Raw genomic sequence first — 11,306 nt, 5'->3', positions numbered from 1 at the left:
TTGTTATCAAAAGCCATTTGTTGAAAGAACTATGCTAGAACAACCCGGCGTATTCTTTAAAGACTTTAAAGCAGTATTCTATCAAAACTCAAATTATTTTCAGCTGTCTTTGAAGTACAGCAAAGATGACCTTAAAAATCCAGGGTTTTTTTTAAGTTTTGCTTTCTAGCCGCTATGTTAACAGACTGATATTATACACACAACAATGAATAAACAACCGATACGACACTTAAAATTGTGATTTATGTAATAAACAAAACAAAATACATACATACGTAAATTTGCTGCGTGTTCATACGACAAAATTTACACACAAAAACTAATAATTTGCGACAACATGTATGCAAAAGTTAATTTGCACCTAGTCCTGACTAGGTGTAAATTTACTCAACTGTGCAAAATTTACATATGAGCAAATCAGTTCATACGACAAAAATTGCACACGTGAGTAAATGTACATATGAGTTAAATAGACTGAGGTATGCAAATCATGTCGTATGAATGGGGTATAAGTGTTAGCTTGAGAAACGAGATGTAGCGTGATTTCTTTTAAAGGAAAATGACTGAAACATTTCGTAAAATCCAGGAGCTTCCGGGGTCTTCGCCCCCTGGCCCCCCCACCAGGGCTTCGCCCTGGACCCACTGGGGGCCTCAGGGCGGCCCCCAGACACCCGCGACCATTTTCTGCGTACACTTCATTTCAATGCTGGCTACGCGCCTGCACAAGTAGAATACAATAAGATACATAATTCTGTGTTTCGGTTTTTGATTTCGATGAACGATGTTGCCATGGTTACTAAAAATAGAAATTTCTGTGAAATTCTTTCAAAATGCTACTCCTCCTACAGTTTTGGTCTGATTTCAGTATAACTTGGCACACAAGTAGAATACACTAAGATACATAATTCTATATATCGGTTTTTGATTTCGATGAACGGTGTTGCCGTGGTTACTAAAAATAGAAATTTCTGTGAAATTCTTTCAAAATGCTACTCCTCTTACAGTTTTGGTCTGATTTCAGTATAACTTGGCACACAAGTAGACTACACTAAGATACATAAATCTGTGTATCGGTTTTTGATTTCGATGAACGGTGTTGCCGTGGTTACTAAAAATAGAAATATCTGTAAAATTGTTTCAAAATGCTACGCCTCCTACAGTTTTGGTCTGATTTCAATATAACTTGGCACACAAGTAGAATACACTAAGAACATAAAGAGACTTTATCAACACAATCATTATTCTATTTATTGCTGTTGTAAAGTTTCAAATCCCAGCTGCTTAAGTACTTTTCTCTTCCTTTGCTATAAGTTCAAACCAGTAGAGCTTCAGTCTCGACAGAGACTTCTGGTTTCATTGAAGCAATCATACTTATTTAAAAGAACACTATAACGAAAAGACGAGAATATTTATTTGCGGCGTCTGGCTTAAAATTGTCGAATAGTGACCCACTTTTCATAATTCTAAGACTGATGTACTGTTGTAGAAGTAAAAACAAGTAAATTAAGATCAGAGCTCCAAATAGCGTAATGGATAGGTTTATATAAAACTATTAAACAAGGAATCAGTTTCAAATTTTTAATTTGGCTTTTGGGAACTACTCAGCATGATATATCATAACATATATACAGAACAAGAACACAAAAAACAGGGCTAGACTATTACAATGAAAGTATGCTATACATAAGACAAACATTTAAATAAAATTGTACATGAAATATAATCAAGCTTGCCTTTTAATTATAAAACAAAGGCCGATGGCCTTAAAGAAGAGGGCCGATGGCCCTTGTTGACCGATGGTCAGAGCGAGGCCGATGGCCTTAAAAACTGAAAAGTAGGCCGATGGCCTGAGTTAAATAGTGGCCGATGGCCAAGGTGACCGATGGTCACAAGTACATATTATTTTGGGGCAGATTAATACATGTCAAAGTTATAAGATTGACCATGTGTTAATTCCCCCCAAAGTTATAAGATTGACCATGTGTTAATTCCCCCGCCTCATGAGTATTTCCCTTGATCAGATACCGGAGGTGGTGGGGAGGTGGTGGTTAAGTTCAAAAACAGCAGAGATCAATGTAACATAAGAATCAAGCTTGTCTATCAATGAAATGATTTGATTGGCTCCTGAAATCACGTGATAAAAATAGTCTGACAAATGGCGCCAAACTCTGTACTTTTATATAAACAATATTTAATTACATTAAAAACATTTTATATAAAACTATTAAACAAGGAATCAGTTTCAAATTTTTAATTTGGCTTTTGGGAACTACTCAGCATGATATATCATAACATATATACAGAACAAGAACACAGAAAACATGGCTAGACTATTACAATGAAAGTATGCTATACATAAGACAAACATTTAAATAAAATTGTACATGAAATATAATCAAGCTTGCCTTTTAATTATAAAACAAAGGCCGATGGCCTTAAAGAAGAGGGCCGATGGCCCTTGTTGACCGATGGTCAGAGCGAGGCCGATGGCCTTAAAAACTGAAAAGTAGGCCGATGGCCTGAGTTAAATAGTGGCCGATGGCCAAGGTGACCGATGGTCACAAGTACATATTATTTTGGGGCAGATTAATACATGTCAAAGTTATAAGATTGACCATGTGTTAATTCCCCCAAACGAAGCAATAAAGAAAATTGTTTTCCAACAATTGAAATTGCTGAGAGCCCCAAAAGAATTATATTATGACACCACCCCGGTAACTGATTTTGTATAAATGACATATGAAACATTGAACTTGCTATACCATTGTTTGTTAAAATACAAATTGAATGAAATTTTCAAAACACACATGTAAAACAATACATACATCACTTTCATCAAGAAATACATCTACAAGATATAAATGAGTCAGGAACATTTGAATTTATGTTACACACATGGCATTTTGTGCCCTAGATAATGTTGTGTCATCTGTCCTCACATATCTAGTGTAGCAGTCAGAACTCCATCTGCCGAGAGTTTTTATCATGTGATCTGGAACCTGACCCAATGCTGCAGACGTGGCCGCTCCAATTCTAAAGGAGTGTCCGTTGAAATTTCCATCACACAGTCCCATTGCGTCCAGAAGTTCTTTAAGTTTTCCAAGAAATGCGGTTCTTGAAAGAGGTTTTCCCAGGTGATCAATGAAAAGAGCAGATAATTCGTCACCATATTTTAATTTTTTACGCATTTCTAAGTATTCACACATTGCCCGAACCGGACACACACACTTATTAGATTTGAACACACGAATTTTAATTCCTTTCCGAAATGGATCCGTTTTAGAACTCCTAAGTGTAAGGGTGAATCCTTTCAAATCTTCATCCATTTTAATGTCTGCTATTCTCAGAATATTCTCCTGTTTTTGATTCACAACGGTGAATTCACCACATCTTAGAAAACCGAAGAACGCTAATGAAAATGCCGCTGTAAGCATAACATCCAAGAATTTTCCAAATCTTCCTATATGTAACATTTTAACAAGACTAGCTAATATTTCATATGTTATAGGACGTCGTTGAGGTTTAGCACAGCTTTGTTTTTGGATTCCCCGCATAACCGCATGTAGTTTAGGACAAATATCTTTTTCTGACTGAATCAAGGGATTGGTAATTCCAAAGCGAATATAATAGAATCTCACTGCCGCAAGGTAAACTTTGATTGTCTTATAATGTAACTTCAGAGCTTTGAAACAGTGTGTGACAAAGTAAATCAGAGTTTGTTCTGATATGGCTGGAGGTTGATCTGTTTCGTTAAATGTAGATGTCAGAAGTCCCGATGAAATAAGAAATTGACAGAATACTGCGTACCCTGCTCTGTAGGTAGTTTTGGTATTTTCACTAATGGAGGATTGGAGCAATTCATCTGCTTCTTCAGCTAGTATAACACAAGTTCTTCCATACTGGGAATAATTTCTGGCTCCTCGTATGCCAGAGGTGCTGCTTTCCGGAACTTGGACATCTGAAATCGAGATAGAGAATCTGCTATTATATTTGATTTTCCAGGTAAATGTTCACAATGAACTACGAAATTATCACATGCTGATTTCCAAGTCAATTTACGCAGTAATTTCATTATGGCTGGAGATTTAGATCTCCGATTTTTATAATTTGAACAGTGGCTTTATTATCACACAGAAACTGAACTCTTTTTCCTGACCATTCGTGTCCCCAAATAACTACCGCTACGACTATTGGGTAAAGTTCTAATAGTGCTATTGAAATTGGATCATCTCCCAAATTCTTCAACTCATCTGGCCATCTTCCTTGAAACCATTTTCCAGAGAAGTAAGCTCCGAAGCCATGAGTAGCTGAAGCGTCTGTAAATAATTGCAGTTGGGTTGTTGTTGATAGCTGTTCATCGATGAAGAAAGATTGACCATTCCACCGTCTGAGAAAAGTTTCCCACATGTTGAGATCTTTCTTACAATCACTGTTCAAACTTACATGATGATGAAGCTCTCTCACTGAATAAGCCAAAGTTAACAGATAGGAAATAAATGATCTTCCTGCTGGGATAATTCTTGCTGCAAAATTGAAATGTCCTAATAAGCTGAGTAGTTCTCTTTTTGTGCATGATTTTTTAGATTTTATTTTGTTTATGAGGAGAAAAATGCGTTCAATTTTTTCCAATGGAATCCTGGCTTCCCTGCGTTCTGAATCAAGTATTATTCCAAGATATTCCAGCACTGTACATGGTCCCACTGTTTTCTTCGCTGAGATTGGGATTCCCAATTTTTTGAACACGAGTGTCAGGATGGCCATAGTCTTTATTCCCTCATCTCCTGGAGAGTCAATGGTAAGAAAGTCATCAAGTAAGTGTAAAACATTTTTCACTCCATAATTGTTTGTCAGTATCCAGCATACCGCTTGATAAAGCAAATCAAATATTTTTGGACTGCTTCTGCATCCAAACACTAGTCGTCTATAGAAGTAATATTTTCCTCTCCATTTAATTCCGTAAAAAGGCTGATGATCCTGCCGAATTAGGATCAGTTTGAAAGCATCTACTACATCTGTTTTGCACAGGATAGGCAAATTGCCCTCTCGTTTTATAATGTTGATGGCGTCATCTATAAGGACATATTTTAAAGAGAAATCTTCTTTATTAATGCGCTCGTTGATGCTCATTTCCTTCTATGTTCCATGTGGAGAAGATAGGTCTACAATTAGTCTGAACTTTTTTGAATTTTTCCCTTGAGATACACCTATGGGACTAATTCTATAGTTAGTATAGGGAGGTACATCATAACCATAGTCAAGCTCATGCTGAAGTTAAGTGTCTACAACTGTTGGTTGAATTTGTGCTGAAAGCAGATTTTTGCATTCATATGGATGTTGAGGTAAATCTGTCAAACCAGTGTAAAATCCTTTGGACAATCCTTCTAAAAGATCATTGACGAAATCTACATCTGGATGGTCTGCTAATTCTTTTCTAAATTATCTATATTTACAGGTGATAATTTACCTTCATCCCGTTCTTTGCTTTCTGCCGACTTATCTAGTCATGTGTTCCCTTGATTCTCATGTTTTTGTTTACCTTTTTGACATTTCGTAGCCAAATGATTGTCTTGTTTACATTCTGTGCACACATGAGCTAAATTGCATGAATTCATGTAACATCCATTGTTGCCATTGAAATTGTTGCAAATTTCTTTACCTTTGTGATAAGTTCTTGGTCTGCCCTTCTTGTCCATCACCGTCTCTGATCTATATCTGTTTGTGTTAGGAGCTGAGGTATGCTTGACCTTTGGGCAGAAGTGTGAGGGATGAGAGATACTATTACAATTTTCACACCGAGTAACTGCTTGGCCAGAGAAGATTGTTGTGTACAGTTTCATATCTCTAATAGACCAGTCTATTTTTATATTTCTTTGCTGTAGTAATGCACTTGCTCTTGCAGAAAATGCTTTGTGGTACTCATAGAAAGCATACGAACCCTTAGTCATAGATGACATTTCAACAATATCTCTTTCGTATGCATCCAGTTCAGCTCTACGCCAAGGATAGGCTTCGCACATAACATTTTTGAATTTAGTGAATGCCAGAATAAATTCACTTATGGTGAGATTTCTCAAGAGTCTGTTGTCGCTAGAGTTTTTTAAGATAACTATCTTGCCCTCGCTATCTTGAAACTTACTTTCTTCTATCTCATGAGGCAATAATAACTGTGCAAGATTGATGTTTTTACCTTGTATGATATTGTTTCGCAGACTGGTTGGAATTGTCTCCACAAAAGGAAGGCTGTCTGACGCTTGTCCTATTCTTTCGCTTGATGAATTTAAGCTGTGTCCATGAAAACCTACAACAGGCGATTCTGCTTCCGTAATCCCACTTGATTTTTCCTTTAGATTCTTAACTTCCTCTGAGATTTTTTTGATAGATCGCTGTAATGTCTCCAATGTATTTGCGAAGTGGGCCATGTGGTTAGTTTCATTTTGAGAGACCGACTTCCGCCCAGCCTCGTTTTCATTTTCCTGGGTCGAAGATGCCGGAAGTTCGCCATTATCTGCATTGTCTCCATTTTCGTCTGGGATAACTAAGTCATCACTTTGTGTCTCGCGGAGTACGTTGTCTCTGTAAATTTGCACTAGTTGACTTTTCTTTAAAGAACTCGGCAAAATAATACCTCTGTTCTTTAGTTTATTCAACAATTCATTAATCGATAAATTCTCCGGTTCATTTTTATCCCACCGTTCTCCATCTTCTGTCTCAACAATCGGACGGCGTTTTGATTGTCTTACTGTCACATTATCACTTTTCCTTTTCCGTGTTGACATTTTGAAGTTCAAAGTTCAGACTTCGTGACACATGACAATTCAGTGATCCGTAAAACGTAAACACTGCTTCGATACCACGTATCTATTGTATATAGTAATTTAACTAACACAGGTTTCCAGAATCGAAACAATTAATAAGTATCCATTATGTTTGATGGTTAGATATTCCGTAGGAATCAAAAGAATTAAGTTCAAAAACAGCAGAGATCAATGTAACATAAGAATCAAGCTTGTCTATCAATGAAATGATTTGATTGGCTCCTGAAATCACGTGATAAAAATAGTCTGACAAATGGCGCCAAACTCTGTACTTTTATATAAAAAATATTTAATTACATTAAAAACATTTGTTGGATTTTCACGCTGGCCAACCAGGTTCAATCGCCCGTGTGTCAAAATTTTTTTATCCACATTTCAGCTCAATTTTACATGGAATGTTTTCCGGAATCGGACGGAAGACCTCTCGTTGCTCGCAACGAGATCGTTTCTAGTTATTATTATCATTGTTTTTTTTTCTTACCGATTTTGTGTACACGATTTCTCGGAAACGGCTGGATAGATTTTCATGAAACTTTCAGGACTGATAGAACATCAAACAAACCTAATATATATAATTTTTTGTTTTGATGACGTCACTTCCGGTTTTGAGATTTTCGCGATTTAGTGATTTTCAGGGGGTCTCATTGTCCATCATTTTTCTCGAAAATGCTTTTAGACTGAAACTTGAGATTTTCAGCGATTATAGAGCAATATGTGCTGACACACACCTCTCTTTTTCTCCGGAAGTGCCGCACGTCGGCGCTCGCTATGGCTCGAAAAAAGTCCTATCGGGAATTTAGAAATTTTTCACACATTTTTGGCAATATCTTTTTACATGTAAATATTTTGTAAAGACATATAGAACAAAAGTTGTGAAGAATGTCACGATCTTTCGAATGACATCAACGATAAGGGACTGGCCCCTAAAATAAAGGGCCAACAGGGGCCGAAAGTTTTTCTTGTATATCTCAAAAAGTATTGTGAATTTGTAATACATCAAAGAAGCAAAGTTGTTCAAAATGACAAGTCTTATCAAATGGGGTCATCAAAATACGTCTGGCGACGTCACTTCCGGTCAAACCGGAAGTAGTCAAAAATATCATATTTTTGCCGTTCTTGACAGGTTTTTGGGTTACATTTGTCACTGGAAGCTTAAATCTTAATTTTCCGTCCGTCAACGTCACTTCCGGTCAAACCGGAAGTAGCCAAAAATGGCTTAATATTGCAAGAATTAATATAGATTTGGAGGATTAAACCGTTTTTGGACTACATTTCTCATTTTTTTTGAAAAATGAAAGTTGCAGATGTACTTCCGGTCAAACAGGACGGAAGACCTACTCGTTGCTTTGCAACGAGCTCGGCTCTAGTTATTATTATTATTATTATTTTTCTTCTTCCTGGGAAAATCTTTTCCGCGAGTGATCTTGTAAACTACACATCCGACTTAGGTGAAATGTTTTATGGTCAGTAGACATGTTATGTAGATTTACGGAACGAAGGTCATTTTGCGCGCACGTGCTTGCAAGAGCGTGCACGTGTGAAATGATGCAACACGTGAAATGACCAATATAATGAATATAGCCGTAACTTTTTTAAATTTTTGATGAAATGCTTTGAAACTCATAATATAAGGATATATTAGTAGCATAGAAAAGATGACATGGTCAAAATAGCAAGATCTCACGCGCATGCACGTGTGAATTGTTCTGATTGGCTGAAATTTAAGTCTTAATATCTTTCTTGTTTTTTGATAAAATCCTTTGAAATTTTGAATATAGTCATACATTAGGGAGATCTACCACCTGATATAAGAGAATTATCATGAAAGCATGTGCATGCACATTTGCTTGCAAGAGCGCGCATATGCAACACCAGAAATGTCCAATATAATTGATATAGACGTAACTATTTAAATTTTTGATGAAATGTTTTGAAACTTATAATATAAGGAAATATTAGAAGCATAGACTAGAGGAATGGTCAAAATAGCAAGATCTCATGCGCATGCACGTGCGCTTCGCTCTGATTGGTTGAAACTAAAGTCTCAATATCTTTCTTATTTTTCGACAAAATCCTTTGAACTTTTGAACATGGTTATACATTATAAAGATCTACAGCATGGTATATAAGAATTATCATGAAAAGCATGCGCATGCAAGTGTGCTGCAATCTGATTGGCTGAAAATTTAAATGTCTATAACTTTCTTAGTTTTCAACGAAACGGGATAAAATTTAGAATATGAATAGGTATAATAGATTCCTACATAATGGTACTATCAAAATTGAATGCACAAACATGCATTCATGCACGTGCGCGCGCAAAATACGCAAAATGGTCAATATTTTTAAAAAACATTAAAATGTATATTGTAAAGATTTTTTTTATTTATTCTCACAATGTATAGATATGTTAATTGTTTAGACAACATGCCATGATCATCTTGCATGTACATGCACATGCGTGCGCGTAAAATGCGTCAAATGACATATAGATGACATAATTGTAGCTTTTATAATTCTCTGATGAAATCCTTCGATACGGATCATATTTTTTAAAATGTCTTACAGGAATAAGGCACAAATAGGGATTTGGGGAGCGTTTGGGGAACATCTGTAACGGTCCCCGTTACAATTAGCACTAGTTCATTTTGGGCTCATGTGTAAGGTTTGAGACATAGAATCTAGAATATCTGTCAGCGATTTTTTTCAACCAACTGGGAAAGGGTCCGGTACCGGTTCAATTGGGAAAAATAACATAGAAGAAAAACAGAAGAATTTTCTCTCATTTATGCAAATGCAACATATTTTGTGTGTATTCCAACTTAATTACCTATTACTCCTTGTTTTAAAGAATAAGCAACAAGTACTTATTAATTTTTATATCAACGTCCCATGTTTTCACATTTTCATGCTTTCAATTTGTCAAAATGTATGACACTACGCTGTCTAAACCACAGGTCCCGCCAAATTACGACTTTCTCTGCTTTCGATTTAAGCGGAAGTGAAACAATTAGTCAACTTGTACAATGTTTCATTTAACAAGAATACGATGTCATCGTAGTCTGCTGCTTCACAGTTGAATTGGGAATTTTCAGACAAAGAATTGGGAAAAATTAACATTTTTTGGCATTGAGAACAGTGCCATTTATCAGTACCAGTTATATAAGGAAAAAAAAACGCTGTCTGTACAAAAATGTGAACTACAGCTTAAAACTACTCATTAAAACTAAAAAAAAAAAAAACATCATCAGGTGTTAAAAACAGTTTTTACAATACACAGAAGATAATATAAATTCATTTGTCTGTTGGGAATAATGACTGGACATGCATCCAGTTAAAGATAAACTAACGAGTTTGGTGTGGGAAGTTGTTAAGGCATTTCTTATCAACCATGTGTTATCTCCTGGGAATTTGGCACAAGAATTAAAGATCTCTCTTCTCTTATTCTCTTAATTGTAATTTATTGTCTGTCAAAGCACTTCCTTACTGGATGACCAGCTCTTTATTTTCAAAATGAATTTGATATAAAGAATATCAAGATTAGTTTGATTTTGTATAATATGAATTTTTAGCTCACCTGAGCTGAAGGCTCAAGTGAGTTTTTCTGATCACATTTTGTCCGTCGTCTGTCTGTCTGTCTGTCTGTCCATCCGTCTGTAAACTTTTCACATTTTCGACTTCTTCTCAAAAACCACTGGGCCAATTTTGACCAAACTTGGTACAAACATCCTTGGGTGAAGATGAATTTGAATTTTTAAAATAAAGGGCCAAATCCCCTCACAAGGGGAGATAATCAAGAAAAGACAAAAATAGGATGGGGTCATTAAAAAATCTTCTTCTCAAGAACCACTGGGCCAGAAAAGTTGAAACTTATGTGGAAGCATCCTGGGGTAGTGTAGATTCTAAATTGTAAAAATCATGACCCCCGGGAGAAGGGCGGGGCCACAATGGGGAATCAAAGTTTTACATAGAAATATATAGGAAAAATCTTTGAAAATCTTCTCAAGAACTACTGGGCCAGAAAAGCTGAAACTTATGTGGAAGCATCCTGAGGTAGTGTAGATTCTTAATTGTTCAAATCATGACCCCCGGGGGAAGGGCGGGGCCACAATGGGGAATCAAAGTTTTACATAGAAATATATAGGAAAAATCTTTGAAAATCTTCTTCTCAAGAACCACTGGGCCAGAAAAGCTGAAACTTGCATGCACGTGGAAGGATCCTGGGGTAGTGTAGATTTCAAAATGTCTAAATTATGATCAGTTGGGTAGGGTGGGGATGCATTATGCATTACAAGGGGGAAATCTGGTAAAGAACAGAATAGTCAATATTTCACTGCAAATATTTGTAAGTGAATTGTGAACACCTCTAGATCCATAAAGTATTTGTGAATTGGCACCTTCTCTGAAAAACCCAACGGGGGGTATTTGTCCCTATTGGACAGTTCTAGTTTTTTCAACAATCAGTTTGCAGAGTGTCATGACACATAATTG

At 36.3% G+C, this 11,306-nt stretch overlaps 3 protein-coding genes across 3 annotated transcripts; all 3 read right to left on the bottom strand.

Moving 5' to 3' along the window:
- Nucleotides 1-2,236: 2,236 nt before the first annotated feature.
- On the bottom strand, nt 2,237-4,007 carry LOC134242110 (uncharacterized; the record flags this gene model as incomplete). The annotated part of the gene is made up of 1 exon (XM_062724139.1): nt 2,237-4,007. A coding segment is annotated over one exon (1,125 nt), but the record flags the coding sequence as incomplete, so codon positions are not given.
- Nucleotides 3,833-6,467, bottom strand: LOC134242104 (uncharacterized). Its single transcript, XM_062724127.1, has 2 exons — nt 5,465-6,467; nt 3,833-3,958 (listed from the first exon to the last, which is right to left on the bottom strand). The coding sequence occupies exon 1, from the start codon at nt 6,417-6,419 to the stop codon at nt 5,502-5,504; it is 918 nt and encodes a 305-aa protein (XP_062580111.1). The 5' UTR covers nt 6,420-6,467; the 3' UTR covers nt 3,833-3,958; nt 5,465-5,501.
- On the bottom strand, nt 4,072-5,127 carry LOC134242093 (uncharacterized). The gene has a single exon (XM_062724116.1). It carries the CDS (start codon nt 5,125-5,127, stop codon nt 4,072-4,074), a length of 1,056 nt encoding a protein of 351 aa, XP_062580100.1.
- Nucleotides 6,468-11,306: the final 4,839 nt, after the last annotated feature.

This window comes from Saccostrea cucullata, unplaced genomic scaffold (genome assembly GCF_032062105.1).
Source record: "Saccostrea cucullata isolate Sc308-1 unplaced genomic scaffold, CSIRO_AGI_Scuc_v1 ctg13923, whole genome shotgun sequence".
In the NCBI taxonomy this organism is placed as follows: domain Eukaryota; kingdom Metazoa; phylum Mollusca; class Bivalvia; order Ostreida; family Ostreidae; genus Saccostrea; species Saccostrea cuccullata.
This window is presented reverse-complemented; position numbering and strand designations above follow the sequence as displayed.

Excerpts from the sequence above, each read along its gene's own strand:
- LOC134242104 (XM_062724127.1), bottom strand. The coding sequence starts at position 6,419 with ATGGCCCACTTCGCAAATACATTGGAGACATTACAGCGATCTATCAAA.
- LOC134242093 (XM_062724116.1), bottom strand. The coding sequence starts at position 5,127 with ATGAGCATCAACGAGCGCATTAATAAAGAAGATTTCTCTTTAAAATAT.